The 27,651-nt window shown below is 46.4% G+C and overlaps 1 protein-coding gene across 1 annotated transcript in view; it reads right to left on the bottom strand.

Annotated features, from left to right (window-relative positions):
* Nucleotides 1-27,651, bottom strand: part of PDCD10 (programmed cell death 10) — a 212,097-nt gene that overhangs the window by 139,608 nt on the left and 44,838 nt on the right. Inside the window, exons 3-5 of the mRNA XM_069213217.1 lie at nucleotides 11,520-11,573; nucleotides 10,546-10,663; nucleotides 9,192-9,318 (exon numbers count right to left, since the gene is read on the bottom strand). Coding sequence (XP_069069318.1) covers nucleotides 9,192-9,318; nucleotides 10,546-10,663; nucleotides 11,520-11,573 — 299 coding nt within the window. The remainder of the gene's footprint in view (nucleotides 1-9,191; nucleotides 9,319-10,545; nucleotides 10,664-11,519; nucleotides 11,574-27,651) is intronic.

Raw genomic sequence — 27,651 nt, 5'->3', positions numbered from 1 at the left:
TTTGTGGACTTGGAGTGGCTACTCCTTTTGATGTGTCTATTATGGCTCCCAGGTATTGTTGTACCTTGCGTGGCAGAATTTTGGATTTTGTGAAATTGACGGTGAACCCTAGTTTGAAGAGGGTTTGTATGATATGATTTGTGTGATTTGAGCACTCTATTAACGAATGGGCCTTGATTAGCCAGTCGTCTAGATATGGGAACACATGCATTTGCTGCCTTCTTATGTGTGCTGCGACTACTGCTAGACATTTGGTAAAGACTCTTGGTGCGGTTGTTAATCCGAAAGGCAGTACCTTGAATTGGTAATGTATTCCTTTGAATACAAACCTTAGGTATTTCCTGTGCGATGGGTGTATTGGTATATGGAAATAAGCATCCTTGAGGTCTAAAGTTGCCATGTAGTCGTGCAGTTTTAGCAATGGCAATACTTCTTGTAGTGTGACCATGTGGAAGTGGTCTGATTTGATGAAAGTGTTCACTACTCTGAGGTCTAGGATTGGTCTCAGCGTTTTGTCCTTCTTTGGTATCAGAAAGTACAGTGAGTAAACTCCTGTGTTTATTTGTGTGTTTGGCACTAATTCGATTGCATTCTTTTGCAATAGTGCCTGCACTTCTATCTCCAGGAGATTGGAATGGTGTGTTGTTAAATTTTGTGCTTTTGGTGGTATGTTTGGAGGGAATTGTAGAAATTCTATGCAATAACCATGTTGGATAATTGCTAGAACCCAAGTGTCTGTAGTGATTTCCTCCCATGCTTTGTAATAATGACCTATTCTTCCCCCCACTGGTGTTGTGTGGAGGGGGTGAGTGACATGCGAGTCATTGTTTAGTAGTAGGGGTTTTGGGGCTTTGAAATCTCCCTCTATTTCTAGGGAATTGCCCTCCTCTATATTGTCCCCGAAAACCTCCTCTATACTGTCCCTGGTAAGTGGACGGTGTTGCTTGTGAGGTGCTGGCTTGTGTGCTTTGACCCCGAAACCCCCCTCGAAAGGGCGTTTTACGGAATGTGCTGTAATTCCCTCTGCTGTGCGGGGAGTAGAGTGCGCCCATGGCTTTGGCAGTGTCCGTATCTTTTTTGAGTTTCTCAATCGTTGTGTCCACTTCTGGACCGAACAGTTCTTTTTCATTAAAAGGCATATTGAGAACTGCTTGTTGAATCTCTGGTTTAAATCCAGACGTTCGGAGCCATGCATGCCTTCTGATAGTTACAGATGTATTAATTGTCCGTGCAGCTGTATCTGCAGCGTCCATGGAGGAACGTATCTGGTTGTTGGAGATGGTCTGTCCCTCCTCAACCACTTGTTTTGCCCTATTTTGGAAGTCCTTGGGCAGATGTTCAATGAGATGTTGCATCTCGTCCCAGTGGGCTCTGTCATAGCGCGCAAGTAGTGCCTGGGAGTTCGCGATGCGCCACTGGTTTGCAGCTTGTGCTGCGACTCTCTTACCAGCTGCATCGAACTTGCGGCTTTCTTTATCTGGGGGTGGTGCATCTCCAGATGTGTGAGAGTTGGCCCTTTTCCTAGCTGCTCCTACAACAACAGAGTCTGGTGGCAGCTGTGTAGTGATGAAAACCGGGTCCGTAGGAGGCGGCTTATACTTTTTTTCCACCCTTGGTGTGATTGCCCTACTTTTGACCGGCTCCTTAAAGATGTCTTTTGCGTGCCGGAGCATACCAGGGAGCATAGGCAGGCTTTGGTAGGAGCTGTGGGTGGAGGAGAGTGTGTTGAACAAGAAATCATCCTCGACCTGTTCTGAGTGGAGGCTAACGTTGTGAAATTGTGCTGCTCTAGCCACCACCTGAGTACGCGGTGCTGTCTTCTGGTGGAGATGGCTTTGTAGGGTATGCCTCCGGGCTGTTATCTGACACTGGGGCGTCGTATAGGTCCCATGCGTCCTGATCTTGGTCACCCTGGCTCATGGTGATGTGAGCTGGGGAGTGTGATGGAGTTTGTGCTGGTGAAACGTTAATCACGGGCGGAGGAGAGGGTGGTGGTGTAACTCTTTTCACCACTTTTGGTTGTGGTGCTTGTTCCGTCTGGAACTCCAACCTTCTCTTTCTCCTAATGGGGGGAAGGGTGCTTATTTTTCCTGTCCCCTGCTGAATGAAGATACGCTTTTGCATATGGTCCACATCAGTTGCTTGTAGCTCTTCCTCAAACCTATGCTTTTGCATTTGGGAGGTTAGCGAGTGCTCTTCTGTATAAGAGCCTGAAGCTGGGTCGCTTGCAGTTTGTTTCGGCATCGAAACTTTGTCTGCGTGTTTTTTCGGCTCCGAGGTGACTTTTTTCCTTTTCGGGGCCGAAACCTCTCGGCGTCGATCTGTTTCGGTGCCGCTGTCTCGGCGTCGAGCCGTGTCCACACCGGCATCTCGGTGTCGAGGCTTGTCTCCAGCACTTTCTCGGTCCCGAGAAGGCTGCGTGCCGGTGTCTCGACCGGAGTCGGACGATCGCGGCACTGTTTGGGCCTTTTTCGGTGCCGACGGTCAGTCGAATTTATGGGTCGAGCCATGGCCTGGTGGCAGTGGCGTCCCCTGGGCCTTGTAAATGTTTCTTTGTGTGGTTTTCGACGTCTTACTCACGGTTTGTGTATCGTCGAATCCTTCGGAGTCTGAGTCTTGGATCGAGAAGGTACCTTCTTCTTCCTGTTCCTCGAACTCCCGTTGGGCTGTCGGTGCGGACGCCATTTGAAGTCTTCTGGCTCGACGGTCTCGGAGTGTTTTTCGGGACCGGAACGCACGACAGGCGTCGCAGGTGTCTTCGCTGTGCTCAGGTGACAGGCACAGGTTGCAGACCAAGTGTTGGTCTGTGTAGGGGTATTTATTGTGGCATTTGGGGCAGAAACGGAACGGGGTCCGTTCCATCGGCGTTCTTCAGCACGCGGTCGGGCCGACCAGGCCCCGACGGAGGATCGAAAAACTACCCCGAAGGGCACCGGAGCTCTTCGATCTTCGATGCGGTGTGGAATCTAAGTACGCCGATCCCGAACGCAACAATACCGACGAAAATCTTCCGAAATTAACTATTTTTTCCGTTCCGAAACTCGGAGCGACAGGAACACGTCCGAACCCGATGGCGGAAAAAAAACAATCGAAGATGGAGTCCACGCCCATGCGCAATGGAGACAAAAGGAGGAGTCACTCGGTCCCGTGACTCGAAAGACTTCTTCGAAGAAAAACAACTTGTAACACTCCGGCCCAACACCAGATGGCGAGCTATTGCAGAACATGCGTATCTACAGCGACAGATGCCATCGAACATATCTTTTCTTAGTTTATTTTAAGAACCACAGATTCAATTTCTACATGTAATATCTCATTTGAAAGGTATTGCAGGTAAGTACTTTAGGAACTTTGAATAATTACAGTAGCATATATACTTTTCATATAAAACACAAATAGCTGTTTTAAAAGTGGACACAGTGCAATTTTCACAGTTCCTGGGGGAGGTAAGTTATTGTTAGTTTTAACAGGTAAGTAAATCACTTACAAGTCTCAGGTTTGGGTCCAAGGTAGCCCACCGTTGGGGGTTCAGAGCAACCCCAAAGTTACCACACCAGCAGCTCAGGGCCGGTCAGGTGCAGAGGTCAAAGAGGTGCCCAAAACACATAGGCTTCAATGGAGAGAAGGGGGTGCCCCGGTTCCAGTCTGCCAGCAGGTAAGTACCTGCGTCTTCGGAGGGCAGACCAGGGGGGTTTTGTAGGACACCGGGGGGGACACAAGTCAGCACAGAAAGTACACCCTCAGCAGCGCGGGGGCGGCCGGGTGCAGTGTGCAAACAAGCGTCGGGTTTTCAATGGTTTTCAATGAGAGACCAAGGGATCTCTTCAGCGGTGCAGGCAGGCAAGGGGGGGGGGGCTCCTCGGGGTAGCCACCACCTGGGCAAGGGAGAGGGCCTCCTGGGGGTCACTCCTGCACAGAAGTTCCGTTCCTTCAGGTGCTGGGGGCTGCGGGTGCAGGGTCTTTTCCAGCCGTCGGGACTTTAGGTTCAGGCAGTCGCGGTCAGGGGGAGCCTCGGGATTCCCTCTGCAGGCGTCGCTGTGGGGGCTCAGGGGGGACAACTTTGGTTACTCACGGTCTCGGAGTCGCCGGAGGGTCCTCCCTGAGGTGTTGGTTCTCCACCAGTCGAGTCGGGGTCGCCGGGTGCAGTGTTGCAAGTCTCACGCTTCTTGCGGGGATTTGCAGGGGTCTTTAAATCTGCTCCTCTGTAACAAAGATGCAGTTCTTTTGGAGCAGTGCCGCTGTCCTCAGGAGTTTCTAGTCTTTCTTGAAGCAGGGCAGTCCTCTGAGGATTCAGAGGTCGCTGGTCCTTGGGAAAGCGTCGCTGGAGCAGGTTTCTTTGGAAGGCAGGAGACAGGCCGGTAGGTCTGGGGCCAAAGCAGTTGGTGTCTTCTTTCCTTCCTCTGCAGGGGTCTTTCAGCTCAGCAGTCCTCTTCTTCTTGTAAGTTGCAGGAATCTAAATTCTTAGGTTCAGGGAAGCCCTTAAATACTAAATTTAAGGGCGTGTTTAGGTCTGGGGGGATAGTAGCCAATGGCTACTAGCCCTGAGGGTGGGTACACCCTCTTTGTGCCTCCTCCCAAGGGGAGGGGGTCACATTCCTATCCCTATTGGGGGAATCCTCCATCTGCAAGATGGAGGATTTCTAAAAGTTAGAGTCACTTCAGCTGAGGACACCTTAGGGGCTGTCCTGACTGGCCAGTGACGACTCCTTGTTTTTCTCATTATCTCTCCTGGACTTGCCGCCAAAAGTGGGGGCTGTGTCCAGGGGGCGGGCATCTCCACTAGCTGGAGTGCCCTGGGGCATTGTAACACGAAGCTTGAGCCTTTGAAGCTCACTGCTAGGTGTTACAGTTCCTGCAGGGGGGAGGTGTGAAGCACCTCCACCCAGAGCAGGCTTTGTTTCTGTCCTCAGGGAGCACAAAGGCTCTCACCGCATGAGGTCAGAAACTCGTCTCAGCAGCAGGCTGGCACAGACCAGTCAGTCCTGCACTGAACAACTGGGTAAAATACAGGGGGTATCTCTAAGATGCCCTCTGTGTGCATTTTTTAATAAATCCAACACTGGCATCAGTGTGGGTTTATTATTCTGAGAAGTTTGATACTAAACTTCAAAGTATTCAGTGTAGCCATTATGGAGCTGTGGAGTTAGTTTTTGACAGACTCCAGCCCATATACTCTTATGGCTACCCTGCACTTACAATGTCTAAGGTTTTGCTTAGACACTGTAGGGGCATAGTGCTCATGCACCTATGCCCTCACCTGTGGTATAGTGCACCCTGCCTTAGGGCTTTAAGGCCTGCTAGAGGGGTGACTCACCTATGCCATAGGCAGTGTGAGGTTGGCATGGCACCCTGAGGGGAGTGCCATGTCGACTTAGTCTTTTTCTCCCCACCAGCACACACAAGCTGGCAAGCAGTGTGTCTGTGCTGGGTGAGGGGTCCCTAGGGTGGCATAAGACATGCTGCAGCCCTTAGAGACCTTCCCTGGCATCAGGGCCCTTGGTACCAGGGGTACCACTTACAAGGGACTTACCTGGGTGCCAGGGTTGTGCCAATTGTGGAGACAATGGTACATTTTAGGTGAAAGAACACTGGTGCTGGGGCCTGGTTAGCAGGGTCCCAGCACACTTCTCAGTCAAGTCAGCATCAGTATCAGGCAAAAAGTGGGGGGTAACTGCAACAGGGAGCCATTTCTTTACAAACATTTTTAACAATTTGAAAAGGCTGCCACATTTCAAATCTCTTTTGGACAACAAATGGAGGTAAAGGGCTGGCAAAGTCAAAGCAAGTTACAATTAGGGTAAAGTTTCACATCTGCCAAATCAGCTTTTTTGAACAATGCATTAAAATTCAATAACTATATGCCTATCCAGTTTGTGTGCATGAGGATTTGGGTGTATTACATGGTGTGGTTGTAGGGTCTTATTGAGCAGTACGCTCTCACATTCAGTCTTGGGTCCAGTCAAGCTTGTTTACCTAACCTCAAGTCCAACCCTAGATAACTGTGGCTGCGAGCAGTGGGGCTTAGCAAAGGAACTGTGTGTAAAAGCATTTGACAGCGCCAAACAACGGAATATGAAAGTCATACAACAAGAAAGTGACACAACAACAATTTATAAAAATAGAACATTTTTATTTTTAGAGTCTATAGTCCTCAAAATTCACTGGAGATATGAAACTTTTACATCAACCGCAAACAAGTATTGGGCAACAAAAAGTTTGTATACTTTTCAAACATTTTTAAGAGATAGTATGACAATTCTGACCCAAGTTGGGCAACCAAGTCCAACGGGGCAGAGGTCTAGGAGGCCAGTAAGGAAACTTTGGACAGTTACCTGGCCACCAGAGCCTCTTTGAATTGAAATCTGATCTTAATAGGATAACTGCCATAGACAATGGAGCAGACCTTATGCTACGAGATGACGGAAAAAGGAAGCTCCAGATGCAGTGTGGTTGACCGGGCTAAGTTCCAGGTGAGTCCTCAGTCCACGGTGAAGTGGGATGACTTTGGTCACAGATTTTGGGGTTCCGCAATGTCCTCTTTGCACTGGTAGAAGGGATACTGCAACAGGCCTTCAGTTCTTGTGACAACAGTCAGGCTGCAAACTTTTGGTGGAGGTTAGTGTTCCCCATGGGCAAACAATCCTAGCACAAACACCCCCCATTGGTCCAGCAGACATGGGGGCAACTTTTGGCTATCTCGGATAAATGCTTTGAAGAGTCTGGCATCCAGATGCAGCAAAACTTCTGCAGTGGCCACCAACCTGGCGATTTGGGCTCTTCCAGCGTTAATGTCATTGGTGCTGTTCCATGGGGCCAGACAACTGACCCTTAGAGACAATGCTGCTATCTGGGAATCCACCCTCCCCCCCCTCCCCTGAGCCTGGAGCCACAGACATGATCCAAACTTTACTAGCCCAAAGGGCAGCAGTTGTAGTCCATCCGATGGTGCAGCCTCTCCGTGTGCTTCAGACACCAACAGGATGGTCCTCTTTCGGTCCTTTCTCCAAATCAACGGCGTACTAAAGTCTAGGCTGCCAGGGATACCATATTTATCCTGGGAATATGCCCAGAGGGGATAACGCTGTCACTAGTTAATGGGCTTGTGGGTCCCCTCCTCTTGGGTGATGAAGTTTCTGTCTCTTGTGACATCTATCAGAGTTCAACACTCCTGCCCCTTCCAAGATGGCACGACGTACCTTGGTCGTCAGGAGCTTGGTAGTCCACCCCAGAGGTGTGGCTACTTAAGGGCTACACACCCACGGGAAAAATGGTTCTGACACTGGGTTTCCCTCTCTCTACCAGTCTCCAACCTGTTCACAGGAACAAAAGGCAGTCTGCTTGCAAATGTTATCCCCATTTCCCCATGCATAGGTGGCTTTGAATTTTAGGCTCAGCTTTTGGGCCAACACCCAGAGGCCATACTGGGGGTGTAGGTCACACTTCACTCTGCAGCAACTGCCTTGTGCCTCAGCCCCAAAGTCATTCACATGTTTCCCCAGGCAGTCCAAAAGCTGTCTGTGTGCCAGGGCCTTTGTGAGGCCACAGTACTTGCTGAAGGACAGAGTGGCAACTAAAATTAACTTACCTTTAAAAAGTGACATAAATGTCTACTTTACCACCAAGCCACATTTAATGCCACGATTAATTTGATAACTTACATGACCCAGTTAGGTGGTCCCAATCAGGAGTTAACCAGGTTGAGGTGCCAACCAGTAACCCTGTGTTAGCCAATGGGACTACCAACTTTATCCGCAACAAAACGCCAGTTTGGAAGTGTTGCTGTTAAAACATATCAGAAATATACATCTTACTTAAAATACAGCTCCCTGCTGTGGGGCAACATAGGCCTCACTGAGGGGAGCCATATATATACTGTTAAAGGATATGTTACTTTGCCATTAATGGTAATGGCAAAGTCAAATTGGCAGTGTGACACTTTCTAGTCTGCAGTGGCAGGCTGGGGACAATGTTTTCATATTGTCACACACAGGGTGACACAGTCAATGCTGCAGCACTGTGGGTACACATCCCCTGGGTACCATATACTAGGGACTTATAAGTAAGTCAGGTGGAGATGGAGGTTGAAAAGGATGAGACCTGCTTTCGCCTCATGATTCTAACTCCTGCATACAAAATGGAACCAATATCTTAAAATGCTGTGCGGCATTGTTCAGCAAGGCAGAGAGGTTTTCTATTAACCAAATACAGGCATGGCGGTCCCTCCACAAATACAGAAGAAATACAGGGCATTAACACCGATTTCCTAATATATTTACGTCCATGTCGAGCCTGACTCACTAATTGTTTCCACAGCAAGAAAGAGTCTCATGTCCCCGGCATCCATGGGGCCTCTAAAGGACAAAAAGTTTAAAATAAATAAATTAAGGCTGTAGGGAGAAAAAAACAGAAAAGGCTGCAGCCACACAGTGGTGTATTGCTAATTTCAATGCACTGTTGAATTGGCATGCTCACTGATACTGGAAAGATATGGAAGACCTCATGTCACACCTCCAGTAAGAATATTTTAAAGAGCGAAAAACATTACTTTGGGCGGAACAAACATTGCCACCTCAAACCAAAAAAAAAATATATCAAATCACAGCACATGGTGCTACCAGTGGCAGATCCCTTGCTAAAGTTACCTGGTCACCTTTCACGTGATAATTGCTTTATTCCGATGTTAAACTATAAAATGATCAGACAGTATTAATGTGGGCTAATATCACAAATAAGCAAAAGAGACAGCCTGTAGAATGTGCTGCTTAATATGCTTTTTCTTGCCTCATGATTTACCAAGCACTGCCACATAACTAAGCACTCCGTTGCCGCATAATTCAAGAGGCCCCAAAAATATACTTTGATATGCAGTCCTTACTGAAAGGGAAAATAGATTTAACTGGTAGCCACATCAGTCTGTTAGAAAACATACTCAAGAACGTTGTTTCAGGATAGGACATGAGTGTCATTTGTTTGGGAACCTAGATACAGTGAAATCCAATCTAATTTAATATAGGGGTGAAAAGTGAAGCATCTTAACTAGTTCATTCTTCCCTCTTTAAGAAAATCGTAACTGTGCTTTTTGTGGTTGGAATTTCAAACAGAAGTGGGATTGCACTTTGTGTACAATTATGCAGACTAATCCAAGACCATTTCGGCTTAACTAACACATGAACAACTGCATGGTAGCTTACTTGATTGTCTGTAGGAACCGCACTCGGTCATTGATCTCATCAGGAATCTTACTGAGAATATGCTTAAGTGCTCGTGCTTTCTCATTCAGTTCTAGGAATTCTGGTTCTGGTCGGTCAATCATGTATTCTGAAATAAAAAGAAAACACAGGTGCTGTAAAATCATCTAACTAAACATTAAAGTTCTTTGTGTCTACCAAATAATCAACATACTTATTTTCACCTTAAACCCCAAATGTCCCATGAGAGCTGACAATATAGCATGGAACTAAATTTTCAAAATACTGTTCTCCTGAAAATATTTTTTTGACCAAACAGTAACCTGGCAGGATACGGGTTGGAAGAATGTGTTACCGCTGGGTCAGACAATACGCGAATCCCACCAGGAAATGTAAAGTGCAGGTTGCTCCGACCCACCAGTCTACACATCTTGGAGGACAGCAGAACAGCCAGAGTGTATAGTGATCAAATATAGATGCAGCTGCAGTCCTGCAAGTGTCATGGGGACTGTCCTCCAGGATCCTATCAAGTTTTTAAAGTGAAGAAAATGAACACATTATAATATCCACTTTCTTGAACTGCAGAGTGACAAACTACAGCTGTTTTTCCAGAATGCACAGATCACACCGAAAATATTACTCAGGTTTGTGACTTTTACTCATCCTTACCTTTTGAATGGCCTAGGAGTCAATACTATCTTTAAAACTAAAGAGAACCAGGTGTAGCTTGTACCCAGGCCATGTCCACAAACAGTGCATGCAGCTGTCCATCTCGCTAACCACTGCAGAGTCTGAAGCCTCAGACAAACTGAGCAAAATTGGCAGGAGGCTCACATGGAAGAATGGTGACAAAGGACTACGAGTACCAGAGTCAAGACTGGGAGTAACTTGTACATGGTTGCAACACCAGTCCAATATTCCAAACTGTCACAATATATTGATGATAATCTGATGTGAGAAGGCTCCTGCAAACTATAAAACAGGCTAGGCAAAAATATTTAGGCTTGCCTAAACTAAGAACCTTAATGAAAGCTATTAATTATCAATATGAGGCCTTTATTAAACTCACTCCTGCACCGTGTGGTTTACAAAAGCTTTTATGAACCAAAATAAACTGATGCTGTTAAGTATTTTTGCAGAGTAGTCCAAGTCACAGCTCTGCAGTGTTTGGGTGCCACACCCAATCACGCTATTCCATGTAACTCTAATAATCCTCAAACGCGGTCAGTTCCATATAAATGATAAAAAAAATCATAAATAGGCCTGCAGTCTTGAAGAAATGGTATACGATTGTACAACACACAGAACAGGTTTGTATAACTTCCCCAAAATCCCAGACATTTCCCCAAGTGCTTACCCTCTACATCGTCAGCTGCCATTCGTAGCAGAGATTCTGTGAAGTTAACTTCTACACTTTTTTTCTCCAGAATTTTCATTATTATGTCTTGTGTGAGACCAGGATTCTCCTTCTCAGCCTGAGCAAGAAAGGGAAATGATTCAGAGCACAACAGTAACAAGCAGACATGTACAAATATGAACTTACATAAAAACAGAGTGTAGAAGGAAACTACCAGACCAATCACAGATCAAACCACTCAGGATCCATAAATGGGGCCACAGTCACCCAGTGTCTCTTCTAGACTTCCTAGTTTAATTTCTACCACTTCTTGGAGATTATACAATATATTACGTGCTCTTTCTGAGAGCACCCACAAAACAATATTACACCTAGACGTCTTATTTCTAAACTTATATTACCACATCTACTTATACACTAAATACCCTGAAAATGCATACCTCTGTGTAGTGTTCCTTACTTGAAAAAACATTCTCCTTTCTTTTTCTAAAGTTACACTTCAAACTTCTGGGGTTTAAACTATGGGGTCTGGTTTGGTTTCAGGCTGGGATTCAGAGAGACAAACACAAGGCGAGGCAGAGAAAAACAAATGATTGGAAGGAGCCAAACGAGGTGTGGAGAAGGGGTTGTGGGCAGTGAGGGTTTCAACACTTGTGGTGTGGTTGGCACTGGCATTGGTCACCCAGAGGCGGATAGAAATAGGACCGGAACACAGTACTCTGGCTCAAACTTTAAAATCACAGAAATATGGCAGTTTTGGCATGTAACATGCACAACTTAACTCCCATTGTCTGCCATGTACAAAACACGCTTTTCGAAATGCCACTGAACAATATAATCATGCAAGAGTCTACAGTAACTGTCGATTTTAATAGTTTTGCAACTTTAAGCCAGTTTTTAACTGTGGTTTTCAGGGAAAATATAATATATATATATATACACACACACACACACACACATGAATATTATCTCACCTTTATAAAGGCTGATCGAAGAGTTTGAGCAGCTGATAAGTTCACTCGTTCCAGCTGAAAAATAAGGTAAAAGATAAAAACAAATTAGTACTAGACGGGCTAGTAAGGGGTACATTTCCCAAAACCATGAAATGCAAATTCTGAACAGTTTTTGCTGCTATATTATATAGAGCACTTCCACATAGCCATGATTCATTGATTATACTAAGCATCTTGTGAACACCTCCTCCCCAACATTAGTATCCTCTCATATATGCATCTTCACCTCCACATCTTGTGCTACTACTTTTTATTAAATTATCTTTTCCTCTCTGTATTGCAGCAAAAAAACACATGTTGGTATCACATTTATGCATTTCCTACACAGCATTCATTCAATTTACATAATACGCAAGATTTGGGGAAGCACTTTCCAAAAATGTAATTTTTCATCTTTTCTGTCTCGCTCTGTTTTTTTTACGTTTGTAGTTTTTATTCTGGATATCTGTACTTTACTATCCGACACATACTTCCACACACCTTCTTCAGACCTTAGTATCATAACAACCATTTAGAACCTTGTTTTTAGATGAACAACTCAGTCTCTGGTCTTTGTAGGCACACCTGACAACATAACCAGGATAGCTAATCATAAGAGGCTACCAATCTTCTTAAGAGATCTGCTTTGAAAGCTCAAGCTCCCACACAGTCATTCCCCAAAACATGAACTCGGCTAAATTCCACTGCAGAAGACTACAAATCTTACAGCTTTCTTTACCTTGAGGAACTCTGCATTCCTATTCGCTGATGAGACTGAGCATTTTTCCACTGTTTCACTGGGATATACTCCTGAATGTGCACCCTACCTGGAAAACCATGGACGTCCTCTACACCTGTGTTCCCTGCCATCAGATGCACCTGAAGCAACCAGAGGTCTCCGTCTTCATATGATTAGTGAACATGGTATTGCCTTTATTTACACTGTACACCCACTAAAAGATTTGAACTTCTCCTATAGCGGTGTGGCCAGTAACGTGTCCGATAGAACACGCTCTTAGGGAGCTCCTCCGTCCGCCTTCCTGAATCCTAAACAATCCCGCAACAGAGAGCGAATGCGTTACTGAATTACAGCCTCATGTGTTGCTTTGCCTGCCCCGCCCAGAGGTGGCAGCCGAGGTCGAGTAATAGCTCCTGAGGGGAAAGTGATGCGACAACCGCTGTGACGCCTCAAGAGCCGGGCCAAGCGACTGAGGCCTCGGAGTAGAGTGGTCAGAGAGGGCTTTCCGCTGGACAGTGACCTGCCGCATCGTGGTCACAATGCGGCGGGCCACAGGAGAATTTATTTTCAGCCGCACCTGGCCTTCAGCAGGAGGTGCGGCCCCACCACCCTCGTTAGAAAGAAGACCGGAATGTTGCGGCCTTCTAGAGCTTGGAGTAACATCAGGGTAGCGGCGGGTGGTGCTGCGGGAAGCAGTCCAGCTGAGAAACGATGTGGTCTGCACCTTGGAAAGGAATGGCCTGATAAAGGTCCCACCATTTTAAACACCCCAAGAATGGGTGTATGTAAACATTAGAGGCCCCCTGCTCCGGAACCAAGCATAACATGAGTACAGGAATTAAGCCTGATGACCTGCCTGTAGCGACAGCAAAGGGCTTTTCCCGGTGAGGCCTGCAATCGGCACGCAACTATAGACTATGGAGACAGAGGTGGGAGCACGACTTAGGGCACTAAATAACCAACAGTTGCAGGGGGAGACTGGGGCTCCCTAAGCCACATAATTCACCACAACCCCTCTTAATTACTGGAGGACCTGTGAAAGCACAGACATAGCGCTGGTGCAGGGGTACCTGGAGCCCAGCACTGTGGGGTCCGGGAACACTCAACGTTATACAGAGATCTTTGTGATCGCACAGACACTTTGGGATACATATAGCAGCACACCTTTGCTCTGATGTCCTTGAACTTTGTCACAGACAGTGTAAACCGGGACTACAACGTGGGGGAGAGACGGAGTGAATCACCTAACGAACGGAAATACTATAGCTAAATACACAACCATGCGACAGACCACGCAGCGTCTAACAGGGCGTCAGGATTGGCTGCAGGGCAGGCTGGGAGCCTGTGCCTGCAGCAGCGACAGAGACCGGGAGAGGAGCGGCACGCAGACCGAGATACTTAATTTTTATTTATTGTTTAATAATTTTAATGCCCCCACCCATGCCCTTTCCCGTGCCCCCTGCCACCGCTCGCCTCGCCCCCTGTGACCTCCTGCAAGCTGCGACTGGATACTTGTTCTTACTAGGAAGATTGGGTGGGCTGGACGTGGCCTTTTTGAATTCCTATGGGACAAACACTGATGACAGCCAATTTTATGGTACACTACTACACACGTTGCCTCTGTAGTGGATACCAAGTTGATCTGGGCTGGGGATTTTAACTGTATAGTGGATGGAGACTTAAACAGACATACACGTAACTACAACACAACACCCCCATATGACAGCGCAATTATCTGAGGTGATGACACTTGTCACTCCACGACGTCTGGAGGGAAAAACACCCAGGACAACGAGAGCAAGCACACGCGGCACATTTAGCTGGTTAGATAGAATATTGATATCAGATGAGCTGGGGGCGGAGCAGCTCTCTCTTTATCAGACCACACTTCAGAAGTTGAGTTGAATGGGGGCTGGCCACGAGGACTAACTTCTTGGAGATTTTCCACTGACATTTTGCAAGTCGCCACGGCTGTGAAACTCTGACAGAGGATTTACAAAATTACTTTACAGGTAACTTGCAGGGTACATGCAGCAGAGTAATGGAGTGGGAAGCCATGAAAGCAATTATAATAGGGCGATGTATAGGACTTACCTGCGGGGTATGGAAGACACTACAAATAGCACTTTCCCAAAAAAAGGAGGCGCTGGCAGCATTGCAACGATTGTCCCTTGATGAGATACTGAGGAGGGGTGACGAGACCAACATGAAAGAAACAAGTAATGGAAATTAGGGATAGGCTTGAATGGTACACGTTGAAATCATATAGTCAGTTGTTGGATAGAGAGGGGGGCAGCTCGGGGGTCTCCTTGCTTAGATTCAGCACAGAGAGTTGCTACGTCACACCATTATGCACCTCTGAACCCCACAAGGGGGAGATGCCTACACACAGATAGACAAGCTGATGGTACTAAGAGATCACCTACAGCAGGTATACATTAGCCCACCTACACAGCATACCACAAAGATGACGGAATTTCTTGTGAATATAGACCTCCACAACTAGAGGAAGGGGTGACGAGATCTAAATGCAGATCACGCTAGAAGAGGCACTAAATAGCCTTCCGGAGGGTAAATCACCTGAAAGTGACGGCTTTCCAGAAGTATTTTACTGTACATATACAGTAGATATTTCCAAACAACTACTAGAGGTTTATCTCAAATACAAGGAATGTGGAGTCTTGCCCCCGTCCATGAGGTAGGGGTATGTAACGACGGTCTCAAATCCTGGCGTGGGCCCTTAAGATTCCTCATCGTACAGGCCATCAAGCACTACTATAATTGAATTAGCCATACTATCGCCAGTCCACTCGCGACAGAGGCAAAACTAAGACTTCAGACTAAAGATCTGAGCGCAGCTCTATTCTGCCCCAGTTCTTTTCCTTATTGCTACAGATATTAGGGTTCCAGTATCGCCAGATGCTTCTTCATTTTCACACATGCATTGTACCATCTGCATCACCAGCCTTGATGTACTCTCCAGGGAAGATTGAGAGCTTGACCATGCTGTTGGCAGACCAGATGAGTTAGGGAGTTCTCTCATTGGATAACGAGATTTAAAGGCAGACCCACTGAACTGGCTAAGACCAGGCAGTGTAGCATCCTGGATGCTAAAACCATTATGCCAGCAAAAGGACAATCAAGAACGCCCATTTTCACACACATGAATGAAAATGTCACTTACCCAGTGTACATCTGTTCGTGGCATCAGTCGCTGAGATTCACATGTTCTGCAATAGCTCGCCATCTGGTGTTGGGTCGGAGTGTTACAAGTTGTTTTTCTTCGAAGAAGTGTTTGAGTCACGGGACCGAGTGACTCCTCCTTCTGTGCTCATTGCGCATGGGCGTCGACTCCATCTTCGATTGTTTTCCCCGCAGAGGGTGAGGTAGGAGTTGTACTATAGTAATAGTGCCCGCGCAATGAAATGTGTAAGTATGTACCTATTAAAGGTTTAAATAATATATATACAAATGTACAAAATTGAAGGTAACTTCTGAACTGCTACAGGCTTCCGGGGAGGTGGGTGGGCACATGTGAATCTCAGCGACTGATGCCACGAACAGATGTACACTGGGTAAGTGACATTTTCAGTTCGATGGCATCTGTCGCTGTAGATACACATGTTCTGCATAGACTAGTAAGCAGTTATTTCCCCATAAGCGGTGGTTTAGCCTGTAGGAGTAGAAGTTGTCTGAAATAGAGTTCTTAATACAACTTGACCTACTGTAGCTTGTTGTGCGGATAGCACATCTATACAGTAGTGTTTGGTGAATGTGTGAGGCGTAGACTATGTGGCTGCCTTATATATTTCATGCATTGGGATGTTTCCTAAAAAGGCCATTGAAGCACCTTTTTTCCTTGTTGAATGTGCCCTGGGAGTAATGGGCAGTTGTCTTTTTGCTTTAAGGTAGCAGATTTGGATGCATTTAACTATCCATCTGGCTATACCTTGTTTTGATATTGGGTTACCTGCATGAGGTTTTTGGAATGCAATAAATAGCTGTTTAGTCTTTCTGATGTTCTTTGTTCTGTCAATGTAGTACATTAATGCTCTTTTGACATCTAATGTATGTAGTGCTCTTTCAGCCACAGAATCTGGCTGTGGGAAAAAAACTGGTAGTTCTACCGTTTGATTTAGATGGAACGGTGAAATAACTTTTGGTAAAAATTTAGGATTAGGTCGTAGGACGACCTTATTTTTATGTATTTGTATAAAAGGTTCTTGTGTTGTGAACGCTTGAATTTCACTTACTCTTCTTAGAGATGTAATGGCGATGAGAAAGGCAACTTTCCAGGTTAGGAATTGTATTCCGCAAGAGTGCATGGGTTCGAAAGGTGGGCCCATGAGTCTTGTTAGGACCACGTTTAGGTTCCATGAAGGAACAGGTGGTGTTCTTGGTGGTATAATTCTTTTAAGACCTTCTATGAATGCTTTGATGACTGGTATCCTATACAAGGAAGTTGAATAGGTAGTCTGCAGGTATGCAGATATTGCTGCAAGGTGTATTTTAATAGAAGAGAAGGCTAGCTTTGCTTTTTGTAAATGGAGCAAGTAATTTACTATATGTTTTGGAGTTGCGTGTAGTGGTTGTATCTGATTATGATGGCAGTAACAAACAAATCTTTTCCACTTACTTGCGTAGCAGTGTCTAGTGGATGGCCTTCTGGCCTGCTTTAAGACTTCCATACACTCTTGGCTAAGTTGTAAGTGTCTGAATTCTAGGATTTCAGGAGCCAGATTGCTAGATTCAGCGATGCTGGATCTGGGTGTCTGATCTGTTGGTTGTGTTGCGTTAACAGATCTGGTTTGTTGGGCAGTTTGATGTGGGGTACTACAGAGAGATCTAGCAGTGTTGTGTACCAGGGTTGTCTTGCCCACGTTGGTGCTATTAAAATGAGTTTGAGTTTGTTTTGACTCAATTTGTTTACTAGATAAGGAAGGAGAGGGAGAGGAGGAAAAGCGTAAGCAAATATTCCTGACCAGTTCATCCATAGGGCATTGCCTTGGGATTGCTTGTGTGGGTATCTGGATGCGAAGTTTTGGCATTTTGCGTTCTCTTTTGTTGCAAATAAGTCTATTTGAGGTGTTCCCCAGAGTGTGAAGTAGGTGTTTAGAATTTGTGGGTGGATTTCCCATTCGTGGACTTGCTGGTGATCTCGAGAGAGATTGTCTGCCAGTTGATTCTGGATCCCTGGAATAAACTGTGCTATTAGACGAATTTGATGGTGGATTGCCCACTTCCATATGTTTTGAGCTAATAAGCTTAACTGCGTTGAATGTGTTCCTCCTTGTTTGTTTAAATAATACATCGTTGTCATGTTGTCTGTTTTGACAAGGATGTATTTGTGGATTATGATTGGTTGGAAAGCTTTTAGTGCTTGAAAAACTGCTAATAATTCTAGATGATTTATATGCAGTTTTGTTTGATGTATGTTCCATTGTCCTCTTATGTTGTGTTGATTGAGATGTGCTCCCCACCCTGTCATGGAAGCATCTGTTGTTATTACGTACTGTGGCACTGGGTCTTGGAAAGGCCGCCCTTTGTTTAAATTTATACTGTTCCACCATAGAAGCGAGAGGTAAGTTTGGCGGTCTATTAACACCAGATCTAGAAGGTGACCCTGTGCTTGAAACCACTGTGAGGCTAGGCACTGTTGTAAGGGCCTCATGTGCAGTCTTGCGTTTGGGACAATGGCTATGCATGAGGACATCATGCCTAGGAGCTGTAGTATTGTTCTTGCTTGTATTGTCTGATTTGGAGACGTGTTGAATGACTCTGTTGAAATTGTGAATTCTTTGTGGAGTTGGCGTTGCTACTCCTTTTGTCGTGTCTATTATGGCTCCTAGATATTGCTGTACTTTGCTTGGCTGAATGTTGGATTTTGCAAAGTTGACGGTGAACCCTAGTTTGTAGAGGGTTTGTATGACTTGATTTGTGTGGTTTGAGCATTGTGTGAGCGAAGTGGTTTTGATTAGCCAGTCGTCTAGATACGGGAATACATGTATTTGCTGCCTTCTGATGTGTGCAGCGACTACTGCTAGGCATTTTGTGAATACTCTTGGAGCGGTTGTTAAACCAAAAGGCAATACTTTGAATTGGTAATGTATTCCTTTGAATACAAACCTTAGATATTTTCTGTGTGATTGATGTATTGGTATATGGAAATATGCGTCTTTGAGGTCTAGGGTTGTCATGTAGTTGTGTTTTTTGAGCAATGGTAACACTTCTTGTAGTGTGACCATGTGAAAGTGGTCTGATTTGATGAATGTGTTTACTACTCTGAGGTCTAGAATTGGTCTCAGTGTTTTGTCCTTTTTTGGTATCAAAAAGTACAGTGAATAAACTCCTGTGTTTATTTGTGTGCTTGGTACTAATTCTATTGCATTTTTTTGCAGTAGTGCTTGAACTTCTATCTCTAGAAGCTGTGAATGGTGTTTTGATAAATTTTGAGATTTTGGTGGTATGTCTGGAGGGAATTGCAGGAATTCTATGCAATAACCATGTTGGATAATTGCTAGGACCCATGTGTCTGTAGTTATTTCCTCCCATGCTTTGTAATATTGATTTATCCTTCCCCCCACTGGTGTTGTGTGGGGGGGGTGAGTGACGTGTGAGTCACTGCTTGTTGGTAGTGGTTTTGGGGCTTTGAAATCTTCCTCTATTCCTAGGGAATTGCCCTCCTCTATACTGGCCCCGAAAGCCTCCCCTGTACTGTCCCTGGTAGGTGGACGGTGCAGACTGTGAGGTACTAGCTTGTGTGGCCTGACCCCGAAACCCTCCTCTAAAAGGTGTTTTGCGGAAGGTGGTATAAGATCCTCTGCTCTGCGGGGAGTAGAGTGCGCCCATGGCCTTGGCAGTGTCAGTGTCCTTTTTGAGCTTTTCTATGGCTGTGTCGACCTCCGGACCGAACAGAAGTTTTTAGTTTACTGGCATGTTAAGTACTGCCTGCTGAATTTCTGGCTTGAATCCAGACGTTCTGAGCCATGCGTGCCTACGGATGGTAACCGACGTATTAATGGTCCTTGCGGCTGTGTCTGCTGCATCCATAGAGGAGCGTATTTGATTGTTGGAAATGTTTTGACCCTCCTCAACAACCTGTTTTGCTCTTTTTTGTAGATCTTTTGGGAGATGTTCAATGAGATGCTGCATCTCATCCCAGTGGGCTCTGTCGTATCGCGCTAGCAGCGCTTGTGAGTTTGCGATGCGCCACTGGTTTGCTGCTTGGACAGCGACCCTCTTCCCGGCTGCATCGAACTTTCTGCTTTCTTTATCTGGGGGAGGTGCATCCCCAGAAGTGTGTGAATTTGCCCGTTTTCTGGCAGCCCCTACCACCACAGAGTCTGGTGGCAGCTGAGAGGTGATGAATACAGGGTCCGTAGGAGGTGCCTTATACTTTTTGTCCACTCTAGGCGTTACTGCCCTACTTTTAACTGGTTCCTTGAAGATCTCCTTTGCAGGGCGTAGCATGCCTGGGAGCATAGGCAGGCTTTGGTAGGAGCTGTGGGTGGAGGAGAGGGTGTTAAATAAAAAGTCATCCTCTACTTGTTCAGAGTGTAGTTCCACACTATGGAACTGTGCCGCTCTAGCCACCACTTGTGAATAGGCTGTGCTGTCCTCAGGTGGTGATGGCCTAGTTGGGTATGTGTCTGGGCTGTTATCAGACACTGGTGCATCGTACAAGTCCCACGCGTCTTGATCTTGGTCATCGTGGCTCATGGCGGTGTGAGCTGGCGAATGTGACGGGGTGTAAGTTGGCGAAGCCGGAGTTACAGGTGGAGGCGAGGGAGGAGGTGTTACCTTCTTTGCTGTTTGTTGCTGAGGAGCCTCTAGTGCTATAAACTGAAGTGTTCTCTTTCTTTTGACAGGTGGAAGGGTACTGATCTTCCCTGTCCCCTGCTGAATAAAGATACGCTTTTGCGTGTGATCCACTTCAGTGGATTGCAGTTCCTGTTCGAATCTGTGTTTTTTCATTTGTGAAGACATAGAATGCTCTTCAGTATAGGAGCCTGAAACTTGGGCTGTTGGTGCTTTTTTCGGCTCCGAAAACCCTGTTGTTTGTCTTTTCGGCACCGAGGTAACCTTCCTCTTCTTTTGTGCCGAAAAATCTTGGCCCCTATGGTCTTCGGCGCCACTGTCTCGGCGTCGATCCGTGTCGACACCGAACTCTCGGTGTCGATGCTTCTCTTTAGCACTCTCTCGGTCCCGAGGAGGCTGCGTGCCGGTGTCTCGACCGGAGTCAGACGATCTCGACACTGAATGGGCCTTTTTCGTGCCGATTGTTGGTCACCGGTAATTTGGGTTGAGCCATGGCCGGTTGGCAGTGGCGTCCCCTGGGCCTTTTTGCCTTTTTTAAGTTCTGATCTCGACGTCTTACTCACAGTTTTTGTATTGTCGAGTTCGTCGGAGTCTGAATCCTGGATGGAAAAGGATTCCTCCTGTTCCTCTTCTGTCTCGAACTGTCGATGCTCCTTTGGCGTGGACGCCATCTGCAGTCTTCTCGCTCGACGGTCGCGCAGAGTTTTTCGGGACCAGAACGCCCGACAGGCCTCACAGGATTCTTCGCTGTGCTCGGGTGACAGGCACAGGTTACAGACCGAGTGTTGGTCCGTATAAGGATATTTGTTGTGGCATTCAGGGCAGAATCGAAACGGGGTCCGTTCCATCGGCGTTGTTCTCCACGCGGTCGGGCCGACTAGGCCCTGACGGTGTGCCGAAATCTACCCCGAAGGGCACCGAAGCGCTTCGATGTTCAATGCGTCGTCGTGTGTGTTTATCTCGAACCGGATCGCAACGATACCGTCGAAAATCTTCCGTTTTCAGCTATCTTTCCGTTCCGAAACTCGGAGCGACAGGAACACGTCCGAACCCGATGGCGGAAAGAAAACAATCAAAGATGGAGTCGACGCCCATGCGCAATGAGCACAGAAGGAGGAGTCACTCGGTCCCGTGACTCGAAAACACTTCTTCGAAGAAAAACAACTTGTAACACTCCGACCCAACACCAGATGGCGAGCTATTGCAGAACATGTGTATCTACAGAGACAGATGCCATCGAACATCTGTTTTCTTATATCTGAATACGAGCCTTAAGGACAATGAAGTCGCCAGAGTTAAGTGGCGAGTATGCTCTATTGTATTAGATCAATTCAGTTCAGCATATCGTTCTAATGTTTCAACTGTCACCGAATGTGAAGAATCAAATACTATGCACGATTATATGGGGTTACAGGAAGGTACTATATTTTTAAAATGTTACCTAAAAATATATGCAAATCCTGTATTAATCTGATATGGGATACAGTTTTAAGAACAGTGTTTGGGAACTGTTGACAAAAGATTCAACATAATTGAAAGCCACTAAATTACCTCCACCATTGCTCTAAATAGCTGTGTCTCTAATGCTTGCTGGCATCACATAATTATTTTGCTTGGTCAACTCCATCATCCACCTGTTGAAGTGAAGAAGCTTCAATGGAACGTCCCTCTAGGTGCTGACAATGTTGTTGCAAACAATATCTTGGAAGATAATGCACTCCTTGTGCAAATGGGCCTCCTCATCCTGCTGTGTCAGTCTCCAATGTGGGTCTGCAGGTGCTTCAAGAAGATTACTTTAGCCTTGCAGTTATTGATCTTCTTCAAAACTCAGGGCACGAGAAGCAGCATCAGGAAGGCATACTGGAGTTCTGAACTCCACGGAAGAAGTCTTTTAGCGAGAGCTGCTTTGGAAAGTCCAATGTGCAGAAGAGAGGACATGTATTCTCAGCAGGGGCGAAAATGTAGTCAGGCTTCTCCCCATTGCTAGAAGATGACCTGTGCAGTCTCAGAAAGTAACTACCATTTGTGACCCAGGAGACGCCTGCGGCTGTGTTAGTCCGTCCTCGTGTTTAAAGGTACAGGTAGGTAGTTCACCACAAGATAAAATCACTCAGTGGTTCAACCAATGCCATAGGCACAGGACCTCTTGACATAAGGTTCAGGATCTCCATCCCGCTTACTACAGACTCACATGGCGGTGGTGTTGTCCATGAGCACCTACACCAGCCTTCCTTAGATGGTGGGGAAGAACGCCTAGCAAATCACCCTCAACTCTAAAAGACTGATGTGGAGCTGAGTATCCGTGGGAGAACAGAGACCTCTGATCTCACCTTCTCTCAAACTGCCTCCCTAACCAAGCAGTGAACCGTTTGCGACCACTGTCAACTCTGATTGGTATAAGAAGAGGGATCTGCCATTGACCTAACTGAGGTCCAGCAACCCCCTCTGCACATCTTTTGCAGTCTCCTTTAAAATATGGATTGAATCCGAGAGAGTTCCTTGATGCTGTGCCACTAGGATTTCATGTCCCACTGCAGAGCCCACATGTGCCACCTGGCATGTTTAGCTAGAGCGATGTCAACAATCCCAGCTGCCTCAAAGCCAACCACAAGGAGATCAAGGACTGGGGCTGAACCAACGGGATCATATCCCGAATGTTCTTAACTCCCCATTCTGGAACAAAGACATAAAACCTTATCATAACCAGAATAGCTCTGACCTCAATGAAGTTACCTTTTTCCACTATCTGGAGGTGGTTGAAGACTACCTGGGTCAAGCGCACCTTCAGGAACCAGTTGTTGATGTAGGAGGAAGAGTGGTACCTCTGACCTCAGAAGGTGAGGAGCTACCATCCCCAGCACTTTAATGAACACCTGAGGGGCACCTGTGAGGCCAAAAGGGAGCAGTGCAAACTCAAAATTTTCTCAGCCCACTGTGAACCACAAATAGACACAACCTCAGCTAGCATTTTGAATTTCTCCTTCTGCAGGAAGGCGTTGAGAGAGAAAAGTTCTAAACTAGGCCTCTGTCATACATCACCATCAGAAAGGTAGCATGATTGACATCCAGTTCCCACTTCGGAGGCCAGGACTCTCTCTGTGGCAGCTTTGGTCAAAATGGCATGTAGTTCTTTCCATATGACAGACAAATGGTCCATCGTCATCTGCCCTGAAGGTTGTGAAAGGTGCGACAGCCTAGAAAGAAAGGGAAGGGCATAAGCCCAATGGTTGAGTTTGAGGACCCATTTGCCTAGTGTGATGACCTGCCACCCTTAAAGAAAATATTTTATCCTGCCTCGTAACAGGTGGCTTTGTGCCAGGAAGGACACACTAACATGGATTTGAGACTGGTGGATGGACAGCGACTAAACTGACATTGTCTCTCCTGTCTAGTTTCACTGAGGACCATTATTTTTGCCACAAAAAGGTTAAACAGCCTGCTGGGATGGTGGACGACTCTGAAATGGAAAACCTGTACCCTATCCGGGGGACTGGGCTTGAGATTGCTGATGGAATTTCCTTGTGGGAGCAGAAGGGCACAAGGAATGCACTGTGGCTCGGCTTGAAATGTTCCAATGTCAAATGCTTTATCACCGAAAAGGCGTGAGCCTCAACAGCATGCCCACTAATGATGCCTGGACTTGTCCAGAGAAGCTTGTAGACCTTACCCAGGTGCAGCACCGAAGAACCCCACAGGTACCCATAGCTTATCCCACAAACCAATCACGTCCAGGGCAGAACAAATTACTAATTCTGCCACATTGCAACTATCCTGAATAATCTGGGTAAGAGACACACACAAAGGTGTAAGATTTGGGCCACCATGTCCCAAAGGGAAGGGAGTAGTGGCTGTGGAGGCAGCCAACATTGATCTACCTCATTCACTTAAGGAAAGAAAAATTCTCTTACCAAACAGCTCAATTCGCATTGACTCACGGTCAGGTGGAGTGGGAGTAAAGGCATTGGGGTTGACTATGCTGGTGAAGGGCTGTACCACCAGACTTAATGCTGTCAAGTGCTGCATCAGAAAGGTAGGGTTATTGGGAGTAAGACTAGAGACAAGCATCCTGTTTAATAATTGGTGGTCCTGAAGAGAGCTTAGCTCAGGAGCCTAAAAGATTGTTCCTGAGAGCCCTAAGGAGTGGTAATAGTCACTGTATTTTCACTTCCATGCCTGATAATTGTAAATCCAAAACTTCAGCTGATCTTCGTATCACAACGGCAAATAACACATTTTCCTCTGTGGCAGGTCCTAGCAAGACACAGACAGTTTCTGGTGTCAAACCCCCTTTCACCGTGAAGCCCTTTATACCAGTTTTCTTCATCATACTGGGGAACATATGACCATCATAATTATAGCTTTCATTGTCTGAAGGATAGCACTATGGGTTGTAATCCACAACCTATGTCAGTAAGTTGATGGGCCCCAGTCAAAGACATCAGGTGGAGATTAACGTCGGGTACAAATATGAACTCACCTTCCTATTTAGAAAGTTTAAAATCTTAAAAAGGGATTCTTCATTTACTGGCCTAATTATTTTAGTTTGTCATTTTGGACTCTTTGAGGAACTGTACATGAATTAGTGGCTGATGCTGAAATAAGTCTGCCTGTACACAATGAAAAGTAGCTGGTTTCTCTAAACAAAATGGTTACCAGTAGGAGTAGTTTTGCAGCTTTAAGGGCTTTCTGGATTCACATGATGGGTATTTCTCTGCCATTTAGTGGTTGGGTCCAGAAACATTCATGTTTTTCTTTGTTTTTGTTGTTTGGGTGTCCTCGACCACCATTTCCAGGTAGGTCGCTCCACTGTGTAACTTTAAGTGGAGCCCCAGAAGTTCCAGTGCATAGTCATCCTCATCAGATTCTTTTTTTTTTTTTTTCCTTTTCCATCTCCCACCTGGTTGCTTTATCTTCCAATTCTAGGGAGGCGGGTGGGTCACATGTGAAGCCACAAAACTCTTCAAGCTGCAAAACTACTTCTACTGGAAAGTAACCATTGTTTTGCAGCATGATCCCTTTCTTGAGTCACATGCTGTGCACCAGATTACACAGTGGTATCAGTTACCTTGGGTTGGTGGGGTGGAAATGAGGAGTTAGTTAGTAAACAGGAGTTGTAGTACTTAGTGCCACCTGTGTTTCCTTGTTCATCTGAATGTCCACACAATAATGTTTAGCAAAGGTGTGTGGGGATGCCCCGGTTGTGGCTGTGCAAATTTATCAATGGGGGCATTTGCGAGGCATGCCAGTGAAGTACCCTTTTTCCTAGTTGAGTGTGGTCTGTCACGCACCAGTAAAGTTTTCCCCGCTATGGAGTAGCAAGTATGTACTGGTTTCACTATCCACCTTGCGACTGTTTCTTCTGTCATCGGTGATTCCTTGCTTGCTCTGACAAAGGAAACAAATAATTGATTTCCCTTAAAAAACTCCTTTGTTTTCTGTAGAAAATACATTAATGTTCTCTGCACATCCAGTGTGTGAAGGGCTCTTTCGGCCTGTGTCTTTAGCTCTTCGAAGTTAGCTAGTAGTTGTATGTTTTGGTTGACATGAAATTGGGTCACCTCCTTGTGTAGGAAGTGTTGATTGGTTCTGAGAACCACTTTGTCCTTGTGGATTTGCAGGTATGGTTCTTGTATCATCAGTGCCTGTAGCTCGCTGACTCTGCTGCTAAGAGTTTGTTGTTGATGTCCTGATGTGAAAGGCACCTGTGGATGTTCTGCTTGTGGCTTCTCCTCTTCTGAAGGAGCCCCTGAATTGTGGTGCCCCATTGCCTTTGCCATCTCATTACCCTTCTTTATTTGCTGAAGGGTATCACCTACTGCTTGACAGAACAGGGGGTCATGTATGACTGCCATATTGATCCTAAATTGATTAAGTTGTGTGTCCTTCATGGAAAGTAGATGTAAAGAAATGGCTCCCTGTTGCAGTTACCCCCACTTTTTGCCTGATACTGATGCTGACTTGACTGAGGAGTGTGCTGGGACCCTGCTAACCAGGCCCCAGCACCAGTGTTCTTTCACCTAAAATGTACTTTTGATTCCACAATTGGCACACCCTGGCATCCAGGTAAGTCCCTTTTAACTGGTACCCCTGGTACCAAGGGCCCTGATGCCAGGGAAGGTCTCTAAGGGCTGCAGCATATCTTATGCCACCCTGGGGACCCCTCACTCAGCACAGACACACTGCTTGCCAGCTTGTGTGTGCTGATGAGAAAAAAACGAGTAAGTCGACATGGCACGCCCCTCAGGGTGCCATGCCAACCTCACACTGCCTATGCAGTATAGATAAGTCACCCCTCTAGTAGGCCTTACAGCCCTAAGGCAGGGTGCACTATACCACAGGTGAGGGCATATGTGCATGAGCACTATGCCCCTACAGTGTCTAAGCAAAACCTTAGACATTGTAAGTGCAGGGTAGCCATAAGAGTATATGGGCTGGAGTCTGTCAAAAACTAACTCCACAGCTCCATAATGGCTACACTGAATACTGGGAAGTTTAGTATCAAACTTCTCAGAATAATAAACCTACACTGATGCCAGTGTTGGATTTATTTAAAAATGCACACAGAGAGCATCTTAGAGATGCCCCCTGTATTTTACCCAATTGTTCAGTGCAGGACTGACTGGTCTGTGCCAGCCTGCTGCTGAGAGACGAGTGTCTGACCTCATGCGGTGAGAGCCTTTGTGCTCTCTGAGGACAGAAACAAAGCCTGCTCTGGGTGGAGGTGCTTCACACCTCCCCCCTGCAGGAACTGTAACACCTAGCAGTGAGCTTCAAAGGCTCAAGCTTCGTGTTACAATGCCCCAGGGCACTCCAGCTAGTGGAGATGCCCGCCCCTTGGACACAGCCCCCACTTTTGGCGGCAAGTCCAGGAGAGATAATGAGAAAAACAAGGAGGAGTCACTGGCCAGTCAGGACAGCCCCTAAGGTGTCCTGAGCTGAGGTGACTAACTTTTAGAAATCCTCCATCTTGTAGAAGGAGGATTCCCCCAATAGGGATAGGAATGTGACCCCCTCCCCTTGGGAGGAGGCACAAAGAGGGTGTACCCACCCTCAGGGCTAGTAGCCATTGGCTACTAACCCCCCAGACCTAAACACGCCCTTAAATTTAGTATTTAAGGGCTCCCCTGAACCTAAGAATTTAGATTCCTGAAACTACAAGAAGAAGACTGCCGAGCTGAAAAACCCCTGCAGAGGAAGAACAGATGACACCAACTGCTTTGGCCCCAGTCCTACCGGCCTGTCTCCTGCCTTCCAAAGAACCCTGCTCCAGCGACGCTTTCCAAGGGACCAGCGACCTCTGAATCCTCGGAGGACTGCCCTACTTCAAGAAAGACAAGAAACTCCCGAGGACAGCGGCACTGCTCCAAAAGAACTGCAACTTGGTTTCAAGGAGCAGACTTAAAGACCCCTGCAACTCCCCGCAAGAAGCGTGAGACTTGCAACACTGCACCCGGCGACCCCGACTCGACTGGTGGAGAACTAACACCTCAGGGAGGACCCTCCGGCGACTCAGAGACCGTGAATAACCAAAGTTGTCCCCCCTGAGTCCCCACAGCG

This window comes from Pleurodeles waltl, chromosome 11 (genome assembly GCF_031143425.1).
Source record: "Pleurodeles waltl isolate 20211129_DDA chromosome 11, aPleWal1.hap1.20221129, whole genome shotgun sequence".
Lineage (NCBI taxonomy): Eukaryota > Metazoa > Chordata > Amphibia > Caudata > Salamandridae > Pleurodeles > Pleurodeles waltl.
This window is presented reverse-complemented; position numbering and strand designations above follow the sequence as displayed.